Source organism: Equus asinus, chromosome 4 (assembly GCF_041296235.1).
Source record: "Equus asinus isolate D_3611 breed Donkey chromosome 4, EquAss-T2T_v2, whole genome shotgun sequence".
NCBI lineage: Eukaryota > Metazoa > Chordata > Mammalia > Perissodactyla > Equidae > Equus > Equus asinus.
The window spans coordinates 111,806,760-111,831,200 of NC_091793.1; the positions used below are offsets into that span (position 1 = coordinate 111,806,760).

Genomic DNA, 24,441 nt, shown 5'->3' on the forward strand with positions numbered 1-24,441 from the left:
CATAAAGTTCATAAAACAACTAAAAAAATGAGAGGGATGTGGTGAAGAAACCTAGTTTTTAAATATAGTAGAACGTACATATATGCAAATCCAAACAGGACAGACTAGGTTGACTACATAATTTGTGGGACCCAGTGCAAAATAAAAATGTAAAGTCCCTTGTTTTCCCCAGGGAAAAGAATATCATTAACAGTACTAAAATATAAAGCTTTTTCCTTCTTCTGCCTTCTCTATCTCAACTCATGATATTTCTTATTTGCTGTTTATTGTTGTTCTAAGTAAAAAAAAAATTTTAATTATTAGCGTAAATTTACTATTTATTTTTCTATGGTGCAATGCCAGTTTTAAATGCAAAAAGAAGAACATTTAACTTGTATGTGGAATCACCAAAATTACATAATTCGTATTTCCGAGCTCATGCATTCATATGTGTTTCATTCTTACCAGAACAGTAGAAACCATGCAGAAAACTAATTCCACTGTCTTCATTTCAGTTCTTAATGCACACACCTTTTACCCACACTCTGTATCTTCAGCTTACAGGTTAGTAAGGAAGGACAGTCTCTATCTTCAGCTTACAGATGAGTAAGGAGAGGAAAAGGATCATGGGTTGTCCTGGCTGTCCTTTCTCTTTATGTCATTATTTTCAGTGTGGGTGATTGGCTAATATAGGGAAGTAACATGGATAAGAAAGGATATGAACTCTAGCTCCTTTGTCAGTACCATTGCACTCTCCCTGTGTTCAGAGCAAGTTCTGGTTAGAACAGAAAATGGGGACCCTGAGGCTGTCAGCACCAGGATTTACTCATGGGAAGGTGTAACACGCTTACTTTGTACTTGCTTTGAGTCGTGCTGAGCTCCCATGCACCCTGAGTCCTCCAGGATCCTGTCCTTTGGAAGTGTTGTGAATGCTCTGTGTGAATGGGTGTCAAGGAACAGTAAACGTGCATATTGCACTATCTCCTTTGCTCACATGCATGCTCCACTGTCCCATTGGGCTCCACTTACAAAACAAGAGTTAAAAGATAAAATTATTAAGAATTTCAGGATGGTGACAGAAAAGCATTAAACTGAGTACACGGGACCCTCCTGAGCGTGGGACCCTATGCAACTGCACAGGTCTCCTGCCCATGAAGCCAGTCTTGAAAATAGAAATGCATGAAATGAAAAGTAAGTTTCTTCCTTTTCCTTCCCCACTCACATTGCCAGCTCCTCTCCCCAAAGGGAATTATTATTATTATTATTTTTTAAAAGATTTTATTTTTTCCTTTTTCTCCCCAAAGCCCCCCGGTGCATAGTTGTATATTCTTCGTTGTGGGTCCTTCTAGTTGTGGCATGTGGGATGCTGCCTCAGCGTGGTTTGATGAGCAGTGCCATGTCCGCGCCCAGGATTCGAACCAACGAAACACTGGGCCGCCTGCAGCAGAGCGCGTGAACTTAACCACTCGGCCACGGGACCAGCCCCCCACCAAAGGGAATTATTTTAATAGTTTCTTCAATAAGGTTTCAGATACTTAAAGATGGATATAGCTATAACTGCTAGGTATGTACATATATAGAGTGGTAGGGTAAATATGACCACAGATTCTTTCCAGGTTTCCCAGTCAAGAGGTGGAATCTGCTTTCTTCTTCTTGAATCTATACTGGCCCTGAGACCAGCTTTGACCAATAGGATGCTATGGGAGTGACTTTGTTTGACTTTGAGCGTTGGCCTACAGAGGCCCTGCAGTTTCATTCTTGTGCTCTGAGAGTGCTTCCTCCATCATGTGAAGATGCCTGAGATGCAGAACCTTGAGGTCCATTCCAGTCATTTCAACTGTACCAGCTGAGGCCTCAGAGAGGTGAGTCCATCTAGTCTCAATCAACCCCCTAGTTGACTACAGCCACCTGAGTAAGCCCAGGTGATACCAACAGAAGAACTGCCCAGGAAGCCAACAGAATTGTGAGAAATAATGAATAGTCATTGTTTTAAGCCACTGAGTTTTGGGCTGATTTGTAATGAGCAATACTATGTAATAGCATATATGTTAAAAACATTTGAACTTACATACTTCCGTAAATGGGATTGCATCATTCATATCGTCTGTATCTTGCTTTTTTCCATTTAGTGTATCTTCGAGAAGCTTCTGTCTCAGTCCATTCAGATTAACCACATTATGCTACAGTTTTCCATTGGCTGGATTACTGTAATTTAACCTATTACAATTATGTTGGTTTTTGTTCTTATAAGCAGTGCTGCAATGGACATTCTTGTACATATATCTTGATTTACTTTTGTGGAGTAAGTTCTTACCTATGGAATTATATGGACATTATGTGAGATTTAAAATTGGATGGATATTTTCTAATTACACTCCAGAAAGTCAGTACCAGTTTATACTCCCCTCAACAGTGTGTGAGTGTATTTGTTTTATCACTTCTTCAACACTGGGTAATTTCAAACTTTGAAAAATTTGCCAAGAAAAAAAAAAGGGCATCTTATTATTATTTCCTTAATCAGGAATGAGATTAAGCATTTTTTAAAGTATTTTTTGTCTGTGAGTTGCTGGCTCATATCCTTTGTCTAGTAGCCTATTGGGTTGTAGCTACAGTTCATAAGATTATGAGAGCTCTTTGTAAATTAAAGAAGTGTCCCCTTTTGTGCCATATGTATTAAAATAGCTTTTCTAAGTTTTTGTTTGAGATACATTTTGTCCTGGAGAAACATTTCCTGGCTTGCTTTACGATTTTCTTCCTCAGGCCATTTCATTCATTAATTTTTTCCCTCTAATCTCTTTCCCTTGAACTATGCCCCAGTTACACATCCCTAAAGACATATTACTATAAAGCAAAAGTTTTTAAAAGGAATTTTTTTGTCTACCACTTCTGGAAATTATTTTAATTTATCCATTTAATGTTGTTTTTCTCCTTTTGCTACTAGGCAGATGCTACTTCAAGAGGCTAATCCCAAATTAGTTGGTGGCTGGATATGTTGGCTGCAAAATACAGTTCCCAGCAATAATTCATCCTTATCTATCTGGGGGGAAACTAAAGGGCAGAATGTGTCTTGAAATTATATCACATGCTGTTTTTCTTGGCCAGATCAATGGTTAGCCGTTCAGTACGTGGTCCCTCATTCTCTTTACAGATGAGACACTGTTAGTGGGGCTATCTTGTAGGGTTGAAGCTGAAGAATCCTGGATAAAGAGATGAAGTCGTTCCACTTTTGTGCCTGGATCTGATCACTCCCAGGTGCTCAATGCATTGCCCTTCAATGGTTCTAGAAAAACATGATATAACCATGGGTAGAAAATAGCAGAGGCAACTTCAAAAACCTCAGGGGAAGAAGATTGAAAGGAGTGTCTAAGACTGGCTGTATATTAGGAAGGTAGAGGAAGAGAACTACTCTTAATTAAAAACTGGATGTGGAGGGGCTGGCCCGGTGGCCGAGTGGTTAAGTTCGCGCGCTCCGCTGCAGGCGGCCCCGTGTTTCGTTGGTTCGAATCCTGGGCGCGGACATGGCACTGCTCATCAGACCACGCTGAGGCAGCGTCCCACATGCCACAACTAGAAGAACCCACAACGAAGAATACACAACTATGTACCAGGGGGCTTTGGGGAGAAAAAGGAAAAAATAAAATCTTTAAAAAAAAAAAAAAAAACTGGATGTGGAGACTAATGCTAAAATAGTGGTGAAAGGTGAAAGGTGCTGGTAAATAGCAAAGCAGAGTTGGTGAGATCCTCTTCCGGAAAAGCTTGGAAACCTCTTTAAATTCACAACACTCCCCTTGTCAATAAATAAGATGTTTATTTGTAAAAACAAACAGCTTTTAACCTCCATGAGAAATGAAAAGCTCTTCAAAAGATTGGTTTTCAATAAAGGGAAATATTCTTCCTTTAAACATTAAAATTTTTTGGAAGAAGTTTTTATAAATTAGTGTATGTTTCCCTTCTCCCGTGTCTTCTTAGGTAGAATAGTAAATGTTGTTTTCCTCCAACATAATGACTGTGTCATCCTGTGAGTTGATGATTTTATTCTATGCTTCAGTGGCTGATGCCCTCAGAGGTTTCTGAGCTGTGTAGTTTTTGCCCCTACACGGAAGGGCACCAATGTGTTACAACATACTGTAGTTTTTCTCTTTTCCCCTTTGCTCCAAATTGCTAGCTTTGACTTTTCACTGAAGTCAAGATTTTTGTCTCTAGAAACCCTCCTTTTTTGCCTTCCCCTCATGCTTTTTCTCTGTTAAAGTTTAGGAAACCAGATCATCGCCCTTTTGAGCCTGGTGTCTAAAGCAAGGATAAATAGACCCTGAAGAAGTGAGTTGTGCACCCTCATAGAAGGTCATCTGCCAGCTGTGATGTGTGAAATAAGTGTCACATTCGTTTTGGTGGCTTAGATGACTTATTCGCAGCTCTAAATTGTCTTCAGATTGGGTAGGAGATCTGTACGAGAGATGTCTGCGTTAGTGATGTATTGCTGAAATGATTTAAATCTATATAAAATATAATTCTAAATTGTTTGTCAAGCTACAAACATATCCTGTAATATGCAAGTTCATTAATAAATAGAAGGACATTTTCTAGGGTGGAAACCACGTGGCTTGGGTGTCAGACACACTTGGGTCAGAATGAGATTTTACTGCTTCCTGGCTGTGTGATATTGGGCCAGAGGTTTGCAGCCTAGTTTTCTCACCTAGAAAATGAGATAAAACATAACTTGCATTGTTAAGAGTGTCTGAGTATTTAACACGTAGGTAAACATTGAGTGAAAGAATTTCATTAATTGATAACAATTTTAAATGTATATATAACTTGACTGAGAATACATTCTCAATGTTTATGATAATTAATCCTTACCTTATTGGTACATAAATAAATATACAATTATGAATTGCTAAAAAAAAAAAACCCTCACAACTCTGTTACAATAAGATCTCTTGATTATTATGCATTTCCAATTCAGAAGTCAAATTCTCAGTAGCCGTGGAAGATTGGGGTCATGAAAAAGCTAAAGCTGCCAGTTTCTCAACCTTTTTAAGTTTCCATTTTCAGATTGGAATGTGGGTCTAGGACTGGAAAAAGGATGAGATGAACATCACTCTTCCAAACTCTGCCTGACCTTGAATGCAGGTGATATTTCTGGCCATTCCAGATCTTCTGAATAGAAGTGAGAGGTGGGGTAACCCCAACCCATTGTAATGGAAATATACTCTCCATGCAATAAAAGATGTCACGTCTTGGTGTAGACTTAGACTTATTTGAAAAATGCAAATTGGTAAATAGCAAACAATCTTGGCAACAAAATTTTTCACCATAGCTTCTTTGGGTTCCAAAGCCTTCTCATGTATGGACATGTATGCCTGCACAAATATGTGTAAAACACTCCCACTTCTGCTTACCTACATTTAGTTCTATGCCAACGACTGTCACTTCCAAGAGATGCCAGAATAAGCTGAAGGTGGCTTAGGTCCCTGTGCTTTGAGGTTAGCTGTTTGGTGCTTTGAAACCACCAGAAGTCAACTAGGTATGAGGTCGGTGGAACAGGCTCTTGGTTGTAGCTCTTTGTTGCATGATGTCTCAGATGTGAGCCACTTGTGTAAACTCACAGCCCTGATCTTCCTTTCTGGTGGTGTGATTAAACATACTCTATTTGGGTGTTGCCTGGTAGAGGAGAATAATAACACTGCTTAGGTAAGAAGGGTATTGTCCTGAGGCATGGCGTCCTTTTGACTTCCTCCCCCAAATGGAGCGCTTCCTGCTTTCCAGCTGAATGATGAGTCATGTGGAGAGACTTGAGGATGTGACACAGGAGATCAGTCAGGCTATAATTATTTGAATGGCATGGATGACAAATCTGCTTTTTGCACATATCCCATCCAGGTAAAGCCAGGAAATAGAAGAAGGGCTGGAAATAGCTCATGGCTACATGGGAGCATCTTTGATAGTAGTCATTTAGTGCTTTCAACATCCAAAAGTGTCACATCAAGGTAGTAATGCTTACCAGCATTCTCACTGCAAATATGAACATTCTGATGCTTATTTCTATTTCTTGTGATTTCTGGCAACTGAGAAGCATTTTTAGAGTTAATTCAGAGTGAGAGATTCATGAAGTGTTGGGTATATGCCTGAGATAGGCTTATGTATGTGCTCTAATGGCACAAAGAAATATGTGGCCAGGAGAACCATCATATGAAAAAACTCCCTGTGGTATGTAGTGAAGATGGCTCATATTGTGTATTAAATTGTGTTCTTCTAGAACTTGAGCATTAGCATTTATTATCTGTCAAGAACCATGTTAAGTACTTATATATATTTGTTTAATCCTAACTGTGGCTGTATGAGGTAATAATAATAAGCATAAAATTAGCTATATGCCTAATACTTTCTGTGGGATTGTTATTATGCTAAGTAGGCACCATATGTACGTTGTTTCATTTAATCCTACTAATAACCCTGCCCAGTAGGGATTATTATTTTATTTTATAAGTAAGAAAACTGAGACTTGGAGAGATTAAGGAACTTGCCCAAGGTTGGATGGCTAGCAAAGTGAAGGAGTTAGGAGTTAAACTAGTCTTGTCTGACTTCAAACCTCATAGTTTGTACCACCCTGTTTCTCTTTCTTCCTGTCCTATGATTAAGCAATATCAGCAACAAACTAGCCAGCCAACCAAAGAAACAGATAAAACCACCACCAACAAAAAAAACAGTTTCAACCTCCTTTAATGGACTATATGTGAGAAAAATACTTACATTTGCTCGGAGAGCCATAGTCTAAATATGGTGTAGTGTTCCATTCTCGCTTATGAAGAAACTGGAATCTATAACATTGAGTTAATTGAGGTGACTACTGTGTTGGTCATGCTTCTTATGAAACCCTGAGGTGAAAAATAAAGAGATAACTAAGAAAAGAACACCTCATCCACAAGAAGGTTACTGTTTTTATTTTAGCCTGCATGCTATTAAATACCATTTTCCTTTCATATACCATTACCATTTCATATACATATCTGATTTCCCAAGAGATGAGATGTGTTTTATTTCTCTGTATGATGTGAAAGAACATCCTCCTCGAAAATGTCTTCCTCATTTTAACCTCAGCACACTTCATAGGGAGATCAAAGTCACGATAATGGCCCATCATACCTAGACGATCAAATAGTCCAACCTCTAAATGCACTGGGAAATCAGGGGGAAAGATAAATCTACTGTGTCCCACCTCTGTTTGCCCTGCAATGTGTTTTCATTCTAGAGTGACTGACTTAGAGAAAATGAAGTAAGACAGTATTATATGAGTCAGCTCTTAGATATTTGATTTATGATTAAAAGGAAAGAATCTAGAGGCAGCTTTGTCTAAGGGAATCTCGTGTGTGGTATAAAGTGAATATCTTAAAGAAACTTAAGATCTTTCTAGCATGCTGGTGATGAGTTCCATGTTTAGCTCTTTTTCCTACATAGATGTGTTTTATTAAATGTAGGATGTCTCTTGGTCTGGAGGTGATTCCAGAAGACTTTGTATATACATTTTTGATACAATTTGAAGATATTGTGCATCCCAAACACTTTCTTTGTCCTAGGCATTTTGTTCACACTTGTGCAAATTTATCTAAAGTCCAGAATGGTATGGCACATACACAATACACCAAACATACAGTCATGGGGGAGGTCAGGAGGAAGAACTGCATGAAATATGTATTGGAGAAAACCAAATCCCATTTACTTGTACCATAAATTGTTCTTTACTGTGCTTATTTTTTCTTAAGAAGAACAGATTAATTTAGCCACGATTTCCAATTAGGGACAATAAATAAGATTGCCTCCTAACCCTTCCCCTGACCCCCATACACCAAGCAGAGAACAGCCCGCTCCTTGTATAGGTCTCCATGACCCCGCCCCCCAAAATTATCAACAGCAAACTAAAGATCTCCATGTATACTTTTACTTTTAATGAAAGAAATATATTTTGGATATTAATTATGGTAAATTAGAAGAAATTATTCAACTGCCGTATAAAGCCAAGTCATTGATTTTACCACCATTTTAGGCTTTAGGGAGAAACTTTATTTATTCATTCATAGACTATTTATTGAATATTTAGTATGAGTACGTCATCCTTCAAATGACATCCAGAAAATATAACATGCGGGCGTTGGGCCCAAGAAGGTGACTGTCTAATTCAAGAAGTAGGTCATAAATATATGAAAGGTTAAGTATTAATGTAAAAGTTTTAAAATACTAACATTAAGGGGAAAATGAATGGGCCAAGGAATGATGAAATGATCAATGTGATATTTTCTGTTAAGTGATGAAAAGCTGTTTTCTTTTTAGTGCTTTGTCTTGTGTTTCATCTGTAATTCAAAGCTTTCATAAAATCTTACTTCCTCCCTGGAAACCTTTGAGCATGAGGAGAATTATGGTTAGATTATCCTGGGGTCTGAATTACTCATTATATGTCTTCCTTTCCCTTAAGCATCTGTGTTTGCTTGCTTTTTGTTTGTTTATGACTCTCTATTCCAAGCTGGTTCAGAGGTTCCAAGTAGGAGTGTGGCTACTTGCACGTCTTTAAAGAAAGATTTTCCTCTGGGGAGGGAAGCTGTTCTCTTAACTGAGCGTGCAATTCTCAACGTAAATGAGCAAGTGGACATCCACCTAATATGACAGATCAGCCAAATCAACCTGGTTTTCAATCAAGTATTATGTTTCTACTTGATCTCCTGCACAACCCACTTAGTGATGAATCAGCCACTTGTTCTTTGATCCTCTCTGCTATTCTCTTAGTTTTTGATGCTTTTAGTTTCTACTTTACCTCCTAGAATTATGTGCAGTGTTGAGGTGTACTACTCAGTAATGGCTAAGTCTTAAAAGACTAAGTGGAAAGTCCATAACCGGTGACTGTCACATTGTGGACGCTCAATAAATATTTATTAAAGAAATAATGATAAACACTTAGATATTGGTTTTAACCAAAATTAATATTATAATTATTTGATAGGAAAGAAAATCGAATGGAAAAATACTAAGTAACGTAGCCCTCTCCTTCCTCTTCAGGGCCTTTCTTAGGGAAACTGTCTCAAAATATCTTGGTAGCTCTTGTGCATCCCCTTGTTTTGACAGTTGAGAGGTCCAGAAGCAGATCCAGAGAGCTTATAAGGATTTTCCCAAGGCCCCATACTAGGCAATGGCAGAGCCAGACCAGCCTCAGTATTTCCCCATTGCTGTCCCAAGGCTGCCCTTTTAGCAGAATCTCTGAATGGGAGTTAAAAGCAAATGTAATAAGGTAAAACCCTGGATTAACCATGTTTCCAAAACTATTTTGAGAATCCGATGAAAGTTATTTCCTCTCCTCAGAAAAATGCTTCTATACACAAAGCTTTGTGTATAATTTTAGGTGTGACTTCATGAAGCTCATCCAATGGCAATCATCTAGGGTTCATGATCCCCATTTTAAGAAGTCTTGATACAGATGGTATTTGACAGGAAACATTCTGCCTATTTCTAAACCCTCCTGTATTCTAATTACACTTGAGTAATTATAAGACCATAGAATGTGGATAGTTACTGCCACTTCCCAAAGTGCCCATTTAGAATTTAATTATTAACAAGGGAGCAATTCCCAAAGCAGACATCCAAATCCACACGTTGGGTGAAAGCAGACACACACACAGACACACACACACACACACACACACACGCTCCTGAACGTAAACTGTTAATTAAAAAAGCATCTACTTTACTCAATATAAAGGCAATTTAAAGACTTTAAAAGTTTGAATTTCCTTCAATTACCTAATTCTCCATTTAAAAATTATTTTTGTTGTTCCTCTTTTCCTATTATATATTTTTTTAATTCAACACCTGTCATAGTGTATATCATTTCTTAAGTACCTATTGTGTGCGTTTTACTCTGGAGTCTAGAAAATTAGTTATCCAGCAAGAATATATAGACCATCTATTATATGTAAGATATTCTGAGAGATGATAGGAGGGGATTCCCAAGAAAATATAGACGTGGTCCTCTCTTTCAAGGAGATTATGATCCTTTATTGTAGGTCTTCATTGAGTGCTATTCAAGCTTCAAGCAAGAGAAAGATGGGTGAGCTTATCATCATGAAGGAGGTGAGATCTGTCCTGGGCTTTTGAAAGGCAGGTAGAGTTTGAGAAGGCCAAGAAGAAGGGGAGGGTATTTTAGTCTGTTCCAGTTACCTGTTGCTACATAACAAACCATTCCAACATAGTTGTTTAAAACAACCACACTTTTATTTTGCTCATGAATCTGCAATTTAGATGAAGTATAGTGGGGGTGGGGGTGAGGAGGTGGGAGAGAACAGCTTGTCTCTGCTCCACATGGGGTCATTTGGGACAGCTCAGAGGAGAGCTAGGGGCTGGAATCAGCTGAAGCCTCACTACTAGCATGTCTGTCAGTTGATGCTGGCTGTCAGCTGGGATGAGCTGGTGCTAGTGACCAGAACACCTATACATGACCTTTCCATGTGGCTGCTTGGTTTCCCCAGCATGGAGCCTGGGTGACAAAAGCTAGTGTCCCAAGAGATCCGGAGAAGTTCCTTCAATTTTATGACCTACCCTGCGAGTCCTCCATTACTGCTTTGATCATAATCACAAGTGCACCCACTCCAAGGTGGGGAGGAACATAGGCCCAACCTTTAACATTAGGCACATTGTAGGAAGAACATGTGGGATGGCAGATATTGTTGTGGCCATTTTGGAAAACACAGTTTTCCACCCAAGCCGTGGAATTATAGGAGCGAGGTGGCAGAGATGGTAAACGTAAAGGCATTTGGAGAGTCGGTTTGTGTGGAGCAGCGAATTTGTGGATAGGAGCCTGGGAAAATGGGTAGGACTCTAAGCCAAGGAATCTGGACTTGGTCCTGCTGACACTGGTGAATCTGTAGAGTTTTTGATGTGATCACGGTGATTATTAATGTGATGATCTGACTGTAGAGTGCAGGATGGTTTGAGGGAGGTTGGAGGTGGTACATTAACTGGGAATTTAGTACAATAGTTTAGATGTGCCATGATAAGTTCTTGCATAGGGTGAATATGAACTGGGAAAAGGTGACAGGTACAAAAAACATTGTCAAGGAATATAGGATATTGAAAATAATTGGATAAGAGGGGTAAGGGAAAAGAATAAGACAGAAATAATATCACTCTTTTGAGTTAACTAAAAATACTGACTCTGTTCTTAAGGACATGAGGCTATTTATATTCTGTATCCCACTTAGTGTGAATATTCATTATGTTTCATTGCAGACATTTTGTGTGTTTGACTTTGAGATTATGGACCTGAATCCCCATTTTATAGATGAGAATACCAATGCTCAGAAAATTAAGAAGTTTTCCGAAGTCTCCTACGCTAGGCTCTCTTATCTGTGAAGGCCTTCTCTGTGACCACCAACTCAATCTCAAAAGCTGTACGTGGGAGATGTTTGCAGAAGTAGATCTTGCTCTGACACCAAGTGGTTGGCCAGCTTATCTCTGACAGCTGCTAGTATTTTGGCCATTAAATTGTAAATCCTTTCAAGGCGTGGTCAGTGTAGTATTTGTGTTATTTGCTTTACATATAGAAGAAGCTTAATCTTTAAGGTTGCATACAGTTGAGATACATGTAAGGCAAAAACTCTTTCTTGCATATACTCCAAGTTAGGCTGTATTTTATGGTTGGTCAGTATGCACTGCCAGGAAAGTCTGTGAGCTCTGTTTGTGCCCAGTGCACTGGGAGACTCAGAGCAGACACAGACTCCCAAGGGCAGAAAGGCTGTGGCCTCACCCTGTCCTCTCTTGGAAACCTCATCTCAATGTCCTAAGCCAGGCCTATGAGACGGCAGCCCAGGTTAGGTCTCTGATGCCTGTTGATGGTTTCAGGTGCCACATGGGAAAATGGGCCCTGGAGATCGAGGCACTCAGGAAATAAGGACACACCTCCATCTCAGGATTGTCTGCTGGGAAGGCAGGCAGGCTCTGCTTTTCATGGAAAGAGAATTAGTTCTGGACTTCTGACCTCCTCTCATTTGCCTCCTTCCTCTCCTACACCCCACGGTGAATCAGCTGTATGCTCTCGAGCATGAGATTCAATTACTTTTATTGTTAGGCTGGGCTGTGATTGTCTTTAATGGTCAGAAAATTATCCAGCATCTAAAAAATACAATTAGAAAATTCAGCCACAGTGTGTCCCTGTGATTTTTGGCTGGCAGTAAAGAAGTATTTCCTCTGAGGAGTTCTTTTAGACGTTTGGCGTTTAGGACTTGCTCTCCAAATTTTATTTCACAAATGGAAAGCTGAAGAGTTTTTTTTCAGTCCATTCAATATCAGGCATATTTTAAGCAGCCCCAAAATGAAAGTATCAGTTTAACGTCGTCTTTGAGGTAGAGAATATTTTATAGCTGATAATCTTTACTTTCTATGTACAACACCAATCAAATATATGAATACTAAGCATGTTCAGACCCTGGCTCTAGCTCTAAATCAATTGGCATCCTTGGGAAACTTACTAAATCCTTTAGCAACTTGTCTTCCTATTGGGAAAAAAGAAAGTTGTTTTTTTTTTTTTTTTTTAGCATTTTCCACTGCATGTTTCTTTATACCAGACAAGAGAACAAGTCATGTACAGACTCTTGAACTACTTTTCTTCACAGTTTAGAGAAACAGTGGACATCTGAATTAACAAGAAAGGGGAAAACATGATAGCTAGCTTGCTGATAATGATGACATTTTACTCTGAAATTATGGATCAAAATTGTAATATATACTTCCCTATTGCACTTTAAAACAATGCTATGCTATTTTCCCTTGTGTCATCCCCTCAAGAAGCTTCTGTGTCATTGGAGAAATTAGACCAGTGTACATAGAAGGACCCCAGAATCCAGTTTAAGGCAGTATATGAGCAAGTACTATGTTTGAATGATTAGATATCACGGTTCACACAGTTCCACAATTGAATGCATCTCCAGTATACATATATATTAGTGTCCCTTCAGCTGAGGCCCTATGAAGACCATGAAAGGAAAGACTATTTTAACTAACCTTACGGATTGTCTGATAGGAATGCTGATGCAAATGATATTGGTGAAAAGAAGTAATCCAGGAATCCTCGTTGAGAGTAGCGACCTAGGGCATTTGCAGTAGGGGTCATGTGGAAGCGATTCCAGGCCAGCCTGGAGCTGCCTTGCATTTTCTGGAAATGGGGAGTCCTGGAGCTCTGTGGACCTGTGGTATTTCTGACTGAGCAGCTTGTGTTTCATAATACGCCCTGGCTAAATACGTGACAGGAGAAGTCATGGCCTCCTACACTTTCAGGGAGCCAGGAAGCTACAGTAACAACACTTAATGAGATGGCCTGACAGCTCAGGGATTGTCCCTGCACGTGTTGTTTTGAATGATGCCAGCCAGTTTCAAGTGGGCAGCATTAAAATACAAACCAAGCCCAGATTTTTTTTTTTTTAAATTAATGTCTGTTGTTTGCCAACCCGGGGCAAGGTGATAGAGTGCCACAAACAAATTGCTCAGAACTATGTTGTCACCTAGACTAAGACATCCTAACATGAGATGACTGGGGACAGCAGCTGGCCCCTGTGACTACTAGCGAATGGATTTGGCAGATGAAAAGGTGAAAATATTCCTCAAATGTGGCCTTTTTTAAAAAGTAGACAGAAAAAATTGTGGTAAAATACACATAACATGCAATTTACAATTTTAACCATTTTAAGTGTACAATTCAGTGGCATTAAGTACCTTCATAATGTTTTGCGACTGTTACCACTATCTAGTTCCAGAAACTTTTCATCATCCAATAAGGAAACCACATACCCATTAAGCAATCACTCCTGTTCCCCGCTCGCTCCAGCCCTGGCAGCCATTAATCTGCTTTCTGTCTACAAGCAGACTTTTACAAGGGGAACGGAAGGCACTGAACGTGGGAATTAGGAGATGGGGGGCTCTTTTCAAATCTGGGCTCCTGTCTTTGTTTTTTTCAACAACATCGTAGCCCCCATCATAGCAGCATGAGGGCAAACCTATAACAAATGACACTCTTTGCAAAACTTTTAAACAACTTTATTGAGGTATATATTATATACCATAAAATTCACCCATTTCAAATACATAATTCAATGAATATCTTTACAAGGTGGTACAGCTATCACCATAGTCCAGTTTTAGAACAGTTTCATCCTCCCAATAAGATCCTTCATGCCTGTTTACAGTTAATCCCGTTCCACCCCCAGCCTCGGGCAACCGCTGATCTTCTTTCTTTCTCTATAAAATTGCCTTTTCTGGATATTTCGTATCAATGGAATCATATGATATGTGGTCTCTGTGTCTAGCTCCTTTTGCTAAGCATGTTTGTGAAATTTATCCGTCGTCTACTATGTGTCAGTAGTTCTTTTTTTTCATTGCCGAGTTGTATTCCATTGACTGGATATACCACATTTTATCTATCCATTCACCTGCAAATATTTTATGGGCCCCACACACTTCCTTTGTGCAACTCTGCTACTCTGTGCAGACATTTAACAAGAAGTTTCTTGTCTGTAAATTCTAGAAGGTTGGATTGTTAGGTGACCTCTAAGATGCTCACTAGCCAAGATTCTGTCCAAAAAAAGTCCCAGGGGCAGATCTGAATTCTTAGATCATTCATGTATTCAGCGAATATTTGTTGTGCCCTCACGGCACACCAAGCTCTGTGTTAGACACAGGGGATGTGGTCCAGCACTCTTGTAATTTCTGCTCTAATGTGGGAGACAAAACTCAGCTCCCCTTCTGGTGGGTCAAAGGAGTAGATGCGTTCTAATGGGACTGATGTTTTGTCACAGGCAACTTTCTCTGTCCCCTCTCCTGACCTTCTCACTCCTCAGATGCTCTGTGCTCCCCCCAGGTGCTCCCATTCCATCCAAAGTTTCCAGATATTTTTTGGTAATGACTCATTTGTTTGTCTCTTCTGTCTCTGGAATGTGAGCAACTCGTGGACAGAATGGTGTCTCTTTATATGCCCTGAGCATAGTACAGGGCCTGGCATGTTGAAAGTGCCCAATGGTTATTTCATGAGCAAATGAATCAGTCCCATTCTGGCAAGGGTCAGGAGCGAATAGAAGAATTAGGGACACACTGGCCTCTTCAGGTCTCTTGAGTTCTAGACATACTTGTTCTTCCCTCTCCAGTTACAAATCAGCAGGTGTGTGGTTGCCTCTCCAGGGTGAATGCACAAATACAAGAGAGAAAATACAGAAGTCTGAAGTTCTCTCTGCTCCTTGGAACACAGGCTTGACACAAATTTCTTAGCACTGTCATTAGTATTTTAATAGTATCCCTAGGGTCATTCTGAGGGCAAACCATTTAGGGAAACAATATGAAAATGGTCTTGCTTGGCAGGGTGATTGAGCCCAGAAGCCAGAGGGAGTGACTTAGAATGGCTTCTCCAGCCTGTCTCCAGGCTCCTCCTTGCTTGGGCCTGCCACCACCCGGCTCAAGCTTCCTCCTTGGCTGCTTCCAGGGGTCATCCTGCCTGACCAGAAACCAGGAGTGGACAGGACACATCGTGTGTATTCCTGTGGGACACTGGGCTGAAAGTGGAAGAAGGAAGACCCAGGAGGCTCAACCAGGAGAGGTGCTTCATGTGGAGAAGAAAAAAGGTGGTTCTGGGAGGGCTTTCCTGCTTGCCAGTGCTGGTGGCTGGGGTTTAATCAGAGTCCCATTAAAATTATTGGGAGGAAACATTGGAAAGGGAAAAGACATGGATATGTCTAGTCTCAGAGATTACTTGAAGCTTTCAGGATTGACTGTGATTATTTTTAAGATTGTGTTATTCTGTAGGACCAAATACATACGTGTGATCTACTTTAATAGACCATGTTTTAGTTTTGCCCATCTCGGGACAATTCTGGAGACTTTTCTCCCTCCACGGGCCCCTTTATTTCTGTGGTCATTGATTGGGGCCCATTGGTTTGGTGCATCATGTACATTTAGTTCATGGGTGGTGGCCATCATACTACTGTGGAAGGTCTCCTATGGGTCACCATGTCCCCTTCACTCCCTACAGAAGGACTCCTAATCCCTGGGCGGGCTACAGCCTACTGTGTTCCCTTTCTTAATGGTAGAGGAAGATTGATGCTAGTTGGAAAGAAATTACCTTGGGTTTGGGTTGATTCTGTTTTTGCTTGACATCTTTACCGTTTAAAATGTGCTCATGCTTGTGGCACCCCAAATGCATTCTGTCAATTCTAAATTCATACACGGAGGTACTTCTCTCTGAGCTACGTTCAGTGAAAATGCGTTGATACCTGGTCCTAATCTAGAGAATCAAAAGTCACAGTGTACATTCTTTTTTTCTTTCCTGACACTTTGCCTTTTAATTCACACTGGATCCTTTCTGTTGAGTTAGTAGTTTCATCTTTGGTATAGAAATCAATTTTAATTAAAGCTTACTTGCCATTTAAAGTAATAGTTTGTTTGATTTAGCATTCTTAATTACCTTGAGTAAATTGCCTATAGGGACTCACCTAATTCATTTGTTTGTTCAAATTATTACTGTCATTTGCATATTTTGAACCACCCACTTTAATGAAACACTGGGGTGGAGTCAGGGCAGATGATACTTTCTGAGGCAAGTGCTAGGAGATGGTCTTTCCAGCCTGGGCTGTTTGTTCAGCTGGAAGGTTTTTATCATCCTACTGAGTTTTCACAAAGATCAAAGTTTTAAACAGCTTCAGTGTTGGAAAATCATTAGTAATGCAGTATCTGGGGGCAGGGGTGGCAATTTAATAAATGTGAGTAGCATTCATGTCCAGCCAGGGTCTGCCACTTATGCAGCCTGCTTTAGCTTCTTATAATGAATGCCTCTCCTTAACCCCAAAATACATTCCTGCAGACTTGAGGGTATTTGTAATGGGATCATATATCTAATACATTTAAGGATAATTTGTTGGAAGGCTTGTCTGTTATTAGTGGGAAAAGGTTCCATTTTTGTTGGTGGATAATGTTGAAGAAAAATCTTGAAGAAATGCAACAGTTTTATTATTCTGAGTGTATTATAACTACTAATCACTGTTAAGAAATAACCACCTATTAGAGAAGGTTTTAGAGAACTTATATTGGTAAGTAGGTGAGAATGACTTCTTATCTACGTATCAATTATTTTAGGTTTTATCTGTGAGTTTTAGCTCATAATCTTTGGGAGTGCTATTTTGACCGTTCTTTGGGAACTTTTCTTTTTTTACCGGAGAGGAATGAGGAATGTCTTTATGGTTCTAGACATGTTCAACTTGATCGAGTCAGTCTCTGATTTATTGATTTTAAGTAATTCCAGAGCCTAATCATTGGCTTATCTCCTAAACTTTAGAAACTGATTTTATAGTTCCCATTATAAAAACAACAGCAGCAATATGATAATGCATAACAGAACACATTGCATTAATTTAAATATCTCCAGGTTTGCTATTGCCTTTAACCAAAATGTGGAAAATATTCTAGCAAGAGCCCTTCATTAGTGTTACTTATACTATCCTAAAAGCATGTCTGAATGATGTGGCTAGAAGGCATGTCTCAAACAGGAAACATTCTCTCTTTTATGCTAATGGATTATTTGTAGAGAACTTGTATATGCATCTTACGGAACACTAGTAATGAAAGTAAATGAACAACAGAGTCAATTTTTGATGTTTGCACTCCAATTTGGGGTCTGTGATAAAGGCAGGAAAATTGTTCCCTTCTGCACCTGGTTGAGCCTGCATCCTAATTACCATCTTTGTTCATGAAGGCACTGCCTCTGGTCCAGCGTCAATAAGGCCTCTTTAGACCTTCTCTCTGTCGTGGAGGGAAGGACCCTCTCCTGCGCTCAAGAGATCTGCTGTGGTCTCTTAGTAACTCTGTGACCTTGGGCAAGTGACTTCTCTGGACTTCATTTCCTTACTTGGTGTCTGTAGATTAATTAGACATTTTCTAAGGTCATTCTAATTAAAATTCTGTCCTTCCAGTGGTAATGGATTGTCTCTGATCCATATTCCTCTCCGTGATCTCCATGCATCCAAGAATGGGAGTTGGGAGAGCAATTCCCGGAGTCAAGGTGCAGTCAGAAGGCATGAATTAGAGCGAAGCAGATAGGCTCGTGCGGGCACCAAGCCCTCTGCCTTGTTGCTGCTCTAGGTTCTGATGAGCCTGTGAAGACAGACTGAACCTTTGGCCTGACCTGGGTTTTTAATTCTCCCCACTCCCCACCTGGAGGAGAGGGAGGTGGGGATGCTGGGAAGGATCTGAGAGGTAAAGACATCTGGAACATGCTCTTGATGTCTAAAATAAAACTCTACCTTTGTTTAAAGAACACAAAGGAAGAATTCTTTTGATCTTATTTAACTTAGAAAAGAAAAAGACTAAACATTGTGACTTTTATTTATTTATTTTTTAGGAAGATTGGCCCTGAGCTAACGTCCGTTGCCAATCTTCCTCTTTTTTTTTTTCTCCCCAAGGCCCCAGCACATAGTTATATATTTTAGTTGCAAGTCATTCTAGTTCTTCTATGTGGGATGCCACCACAGCATGGCCTGATGAGCAGCGCTAGGTCCACACCCAGGATCTGAACTGGCAAACTCCAGGCCACTGAAGCAGAGCGCATGAACTCAGTCACCTGGCCATGGGGCTGGCCCCACATTGTAACTTTAAAATGTTGATATAAATTTTGCATTGGTAAGGGATCTTTTTCTTTTATTTTTTAAATTACAAAGTAAAAATGTTAATAAATATTATTGAAAATTCAAACTATAAGCAAAAGATATTAAGTGAAAAAAATGAAAGTCCTCTCTACTCCCACTACCCGTGACTATCCACTATTAATACTTTGATTTGTATATTTACAGGCATTTTTCTATGCACATATCAATGCAATTATCATATATTCCTATCTTTTTTTGCCTTAAAAGTTGAATTATACTGTAAATACAGTTATGACAACTGCTATTTTTTTTTACTTAAATGTCTTTCATGAATATTCTGCTATGAGAGTACTTATAGATCTCAGCAAGGTATGCGTTCATTAAAAACAACTGGATTTGTTTGTGTAACTGTACAGATTGCCTGCAGACAAGTTTTTCACTGGACAGAAATGGCCGAGTGCTAGGTATCCCTGCCGTGTTCAGTCATTAGCTAACTGCACAGAGCATAGTTTTGACTCACTCACAGTGGATCCCAAAGGCACTGCTATTGGATGCTGTCAGCTAACTGAACTCCTCACAGATGATTGGCAAGTTTCTTCTAGAAGGGAGAGCCAAGTGAGGTACCTTCCTTGCTGCTACAAATTCTATTTTAATTTTTCTATTGGCTTTTTAATTGTATCTCTTTGCATTAATTTTTAGTGGTCACTCTCAGGATTACCATATATGTTTTTAACTTTTCACATTCTATCTAGAGTTAATATTGTACTGCTTCATGTCAAGCATTGGAACATTGCAACAGTGTAGATCCATTTACTCCTCCCCATCCTTTGCACTGTTGTTGTCATGTGTATTACATCCATTTATGTTATAAACCCCACAACACAGTGTTAGAATTTTTATTTAAATAATTGTGTGTCTTTTAAAGAATTTCAAATCGCTATGTGTCTGTATGTGTGTGTGTCTGTTTTTTGTGTTTACTCACGTTTGCCATTTTTAGTGATCTTCATTCCTTCCTGTAGATCCAAATAACCATCTACTGTCATTTACCTTTATCCTGGAGAACTTTCTTCAACATCTCAAGTAGTGCAGATCTGCTGGCAATTAAGTCTCTTAGGTTTTGTTTTTCTGAAAATATTTTCCTTTAGCCTTCATTGTCTAAGAATATTTTTGCTGGATATAGAATTCTAGTTTGACAGTTGTTGTTTTTCCTTTTGGCACTTTAAAGATGTCATTCTCTTATCTTCTAGCCTCCATTACTTTTGATGCAGAGTTAGTATAAGTATAGTTTTCTTCTGTAGGTAATATGCCATTTTTCCCTGGTTGTTCTTAAGGTTTTGTCTTTATCGTTGAATTTTAGTGGTTTGAATGTGAAGTGCGTTGGCATGGGTTTTTATTTTTTGTTTTTTTATTTATCCCATTTGGAGTTTGTGGTGATTTTTGAATTTGTGAATTTATGTCTTTTTTAAACAAATTTTAGAAATTATGAGTTAGTATTTCTTCGAATATTTTTTTCTGCCCATTCTCTCTCCTCCTAGCCTTCTCAGATTTCAGTTACACATATGTTAGACTTTATGCTGTTATATCCCACTGGACCCTGAGGCTCTATTCATTTTTTTTTTTTTGTTAAAGATTTTATTTTATTCCTTTTTCTCCCCAAAGCCCCCCAGTACATAGTTGTATATTCTTCGTTGTGGGTCCTTCTAGTTGTGGCATGTGGGACGCTGCCTCAGCGTGGTTTGATGAGCAGTGCCATGTCCGCACCCAGGATTCGAACCAACGAAACACTGGGCCGCCTGCAGCGGAGCGCGCGAACTTAACCACTCGGCCACGGGGCCAGCCCCGAGGCTCTATTCATTTTTAAAGTTTTTTCTCTCTTCTTCAGATTGGATAATTTATATTGTTCTATCTTCAAGTTCACTAACACTTTTCTATTATTTTTTTCCCCAATCGTTGTTAGGTCCATCCAGTGAACTTTTTTTCAGATACTGTATTTTTTAGTTTTAGAATTTCCATTTGGTTCTTTTTTATAATTTCCCCTTCTCTGCTGAGATTTCTTTTATATCCTTTAGCAGAGTTGTAATAGTTGCTTTAAAATCCTTGTCTTTTAATTCCAGTACCTGTGTCGTCACAGAATTGGTCTCTAAGGCTTACCTTTTCTTTTGAGGATGGATTATGTTTTCCTATTTCTTTGCTTATCTAGCAATTTTGGAACGTACCTTAGACATTGTGAGCGATACGTTGTAGAGATTCTGCATTCTGTCCTGGACCTTTAAAGAGTATTGATTTTCTCTTTCAGCAGGCAGTTAACTCGGTGCAACTCAAATTCCAGTTTTGTCTTCCCTGTGATGGACAGCAGCAGGAAGCTGTTTGGTTCTTTTTACCTTAGCTGGGCTGCTCTGAGTCTACTTCACACATGTACAGTATTGGGATCAGCCAGAGATTTGCTCAGATTCTGTGGACTGAATTTGGGGCTTCCCCTTGGTGGCTATCTTCTCTCTGGGATTTCCTCCCTCATTTTCCAACTGCTGTCATCTCCCTGAACTCTGTCCTCTGATCTTCAACCAGTAATATGGTAGGTTTCTATCTGAGGTCAGGCCACCCTATGGAACTAACAGACTGAGCCTGTCCTTAGATGAAAAACTGTAAAATATGGGTAATTTATCCAGAGCCATTCTTCCAAGTGTCAATCCCCCTTTAGCTTCTGTCTGCTCTTGGTTACTCTCCAGTGCCTTCAGATAGTTGTTGTTGTTGTTTAATGGTTTATCCAGAGTTTATAATTGTTATCTATGAGAAGGTTGGTGTGATATGAGTTACTTTCATGACCAGAGGCAGAACTCTATTAGCTCACTTTACAGATGGATTTAAAATACACACACGTACTACAGAAGTTTGAATCCTTTACCCAAGGTCCTACAGCTGGTAAGTGGCAGGGCTGTGGTCTGAACACAGGCAAGTTGGTTCCAGAGTCTTAGAATTTCTTCCAAGGGGAGACTTTAACGGTGTGAATTTTCAGGACAATGACAGGAAGTATAGGAAATACTCTGGGACTTATGAGCCTTATGGTGGTAATTTATTATGCACTGGACCAGTCTCAAGATCTCATTACCTAGTGGATACTTCATATGTCTTTGGGAGTTTACGTTATTTTATGTACAAGTTGCATGAAAAGATCATGTTGGTCTTGGTTAACTGCAAAATAGATCTTTAGTTACGAAAAATCCCCTATTTTCAGGGTCCTGTGATCTTGGTCTCCTTGGGCCATCTTACTTAGTAACTGGTGAGGTTTATCATGTTGTTCTTTTAGTGATTAAAATAAAGAAAACTTTTGAAGGAAAGTAATATCAACAGTAATGTAAAGTATGTATCAGAAATATTTATTGAAGAAACTCACAATCGCAATTATGGGATAGTTGACTTTAAAAAATGTAAGTCTAAGATTAATTTCGCTGATGTAAACCTTAGCCGCTGGAAGCATAACAGTAGGGGCAAGCCTGAGCAATACTTGGGTAGAGTTTTTGCTCTTTCTTGATTGTTTTTCTTTTTCTTCTCTGGCCTTAGTCAGTTCCAATTAACATTTATCAAATGATTAATTTCATCTTATTCCTCTTACCCCTTGATTTTATCTTCACTTTAAATTTTTGTGTCTGGCTGGCTCATATTGGTTTTGTCACAGTTCATAAGCTGATTTGTAAAGTAATGAAGTCTCATTCATGTATGTTACTTTCAAACTACAGGAAAAGGCCTGTGTATTTGCTTTTGGAATTCTCTCAGCATCCTACACCAGTGCTCAGATGCCATACTTAAGCTGACTGGCCAGTAAAGAGCGAGGGTTCAATACTTGATTGATTGACGGTTGTGAATTCCAGCCAGTCAGTTCTGGGAAGGTGGGTTCATCTTCTGAGTGAAATAAAACTGAGTCCTTGAAGGCCACGATAAAGACTGTGGCTTTCGTCCTAAGAAAAACGGGAAGCTATGCAGCGTTTTAAGCAGCTGAGTGGCAAGCCCAGATTTAAATTTTTAAAATAATTGGTCTGGATGTTTGTGGAGCAGTTCAGTATAACCATGTCCTAGAGTGTGGAAATTCATATAAATATTGACAGTTTAACTCAGGGCTGCGATCTAGAAGAACCGATAGCCTGAGTGGTCTTCAAGCAGCTCGAGTATCGTTTCTCCCAACTGCAGTATTGAAAAAAGTTGAGAAGCAGAAGTTTGAGATTGATTTTTTTTTTTAAAGTTTTTTGGTCAAGGGCCTGGAATGTGAATATTTTGCATTTCTGATAGGAGACATTTTATTTTTATAATGAAAAGTTGAGGCAATGAAAATATGAAGGAATGAGAGAATTGAATAGTATAAAGCTACTAAAAATGGCATCTATATTTTATGCCTATGTGGAAACGGGGATGTCATAATTTGTTAATTTTAAGAAACAAAAATGCAATATACATGTTTAAAATTATAAAAATAATCATGTTTTCTCTTAACAAAAATGGAGATGAAACTTGTTATACTTTATTATCCACCAAATTCTCGTGCTTAACAGCTGTTAAAAAGTTTTGTTGCTTAAGGTGAGAAAACAAGCCTAATATTATTTCAGTAATTGATGGAAATCTGAGTGAAAAGCACTGAGATGCTGCGAAAATAGCAACATTTTCAAGAGACTAAAAACTTTCATAGGAAAATGTTCTGATATATTTCCTCTTCGTAAACATTTATGGAGATCGAGAAAATTTTTAATGTGTCTTAAAGGAATTGACAACTCATGAATTGAATACAGCCTTTCACTCTGGCTTCAGCCGCTGTTTGTTGATAGAAGTTTACAGCAAGGTTATTAATGACCTGTTTGATTGATTTCCCAAAATTTTTATAGGTTTTTATGCTTCTTGTATGCAACTTGTTAAATCACAGCACTCATATTCTTCATTAAAATAAACATTTAAGCATGCATATGTAAAACAAACATTGATGGAAAAGGGAGAGATTTCTCAGAAAAAAAAGAGTCGCTGAAAGGTGCATTGTGCCCTGGGCAGTAAGAGGAGTATCAAGTTACTCTGTTTTAGTAAATAGTGTCAATTCTGCATTCTGGGCTGAAAAACTGGCAAATGACAGCTCTCTCTAGGATTTCCTGAGGCCATCTGTACCATTTTAGAGAATAAATCATAAATAGACCTTTGAACTAAGACAGTCTCGCTGGACCTATCCTTTTGCAACTGACTTCCAGTCTCAATGGGATATTGAAGGGGAGGCTCGATAGAATAAACAGTGGAATCCTTGTCCGGGAATGACTGCCTGGCAATTGTTTCGTGGAAAACAGGGAGGGGTGGGGGACAACAACCCTGCTGTGTTCACTGGCTCTTTAATTTAGATTACCAATGATAAAGCCGGGGCTACGGCTAACGAAAGGTAGGATGCATACGCAGAAACATTAGTGCTAATATGCTGCAGAAAGACAAGATAAATCAGCCCAGCTCTCATACATCACTGAGGGAGAAGCTGATTGCAACTTGACCATGTGCCTGAGTAGTCCCATCAGTGAGAAGAGCAGAACATGGATTAAAAAAAACTAGAGTGTACCCTTAGGGCTACTGCCGTGCTGGACCTGGGAGAAGTGTCTGGTGTAAGTTTCAGCTTGTTTTCTCCACGTATTTACCAGTGTGTTCCCATGCAGGGAGCTTGTTTCTCTTTCTGTGTTTTCATGGAAGCCTCAAGCATGTTTATTTACAGCTGTAGACTTCATTTTGTGTAAATGTAATATCAACCTAATAAAGTTCTTAACAGAGAACAGTTTAGCCCAGTGTTTATCCGGGAGAG

The 24,441-nt window shown here is 39.2% G+C and overlaps 1 protein-coding gene across 11 annotated transcripts in view; it reads left to right on the forward strand.

The window, feature by feature from the left end:
• The window catches only part of RAPGEF4 (Rap guanine nucleotide exchange factor 4), a 299,972-nt gene that overhangs the window by 83,658 nt on the left and 191,873 nt on the right, over positions 1-24,441 (forward strand). The window contains exon 1 of one of the 11 annotated variants that reach the window (XM_070508110.1): positions 15,498-15,620. The exons of 8 other annotated variants lie outside the window; for them this stretch is intronic. In XM_070508110.1, the coding sequence (XP_070364211.1) occupies positions 15,603-15,620 (18 nt within the window). In that variant the 5' untranslated portion in view covers positions 15,498-15,602. Of the gene's footprint in view, positions 1-15,497; positions 15,621-24,013; positions 24,248-24,441 lie in introns of those variants that run through there. 2 more of the 11 variants (XM_070508113.1, XM_070508111.1) reach the window with 2 other exon arrangements.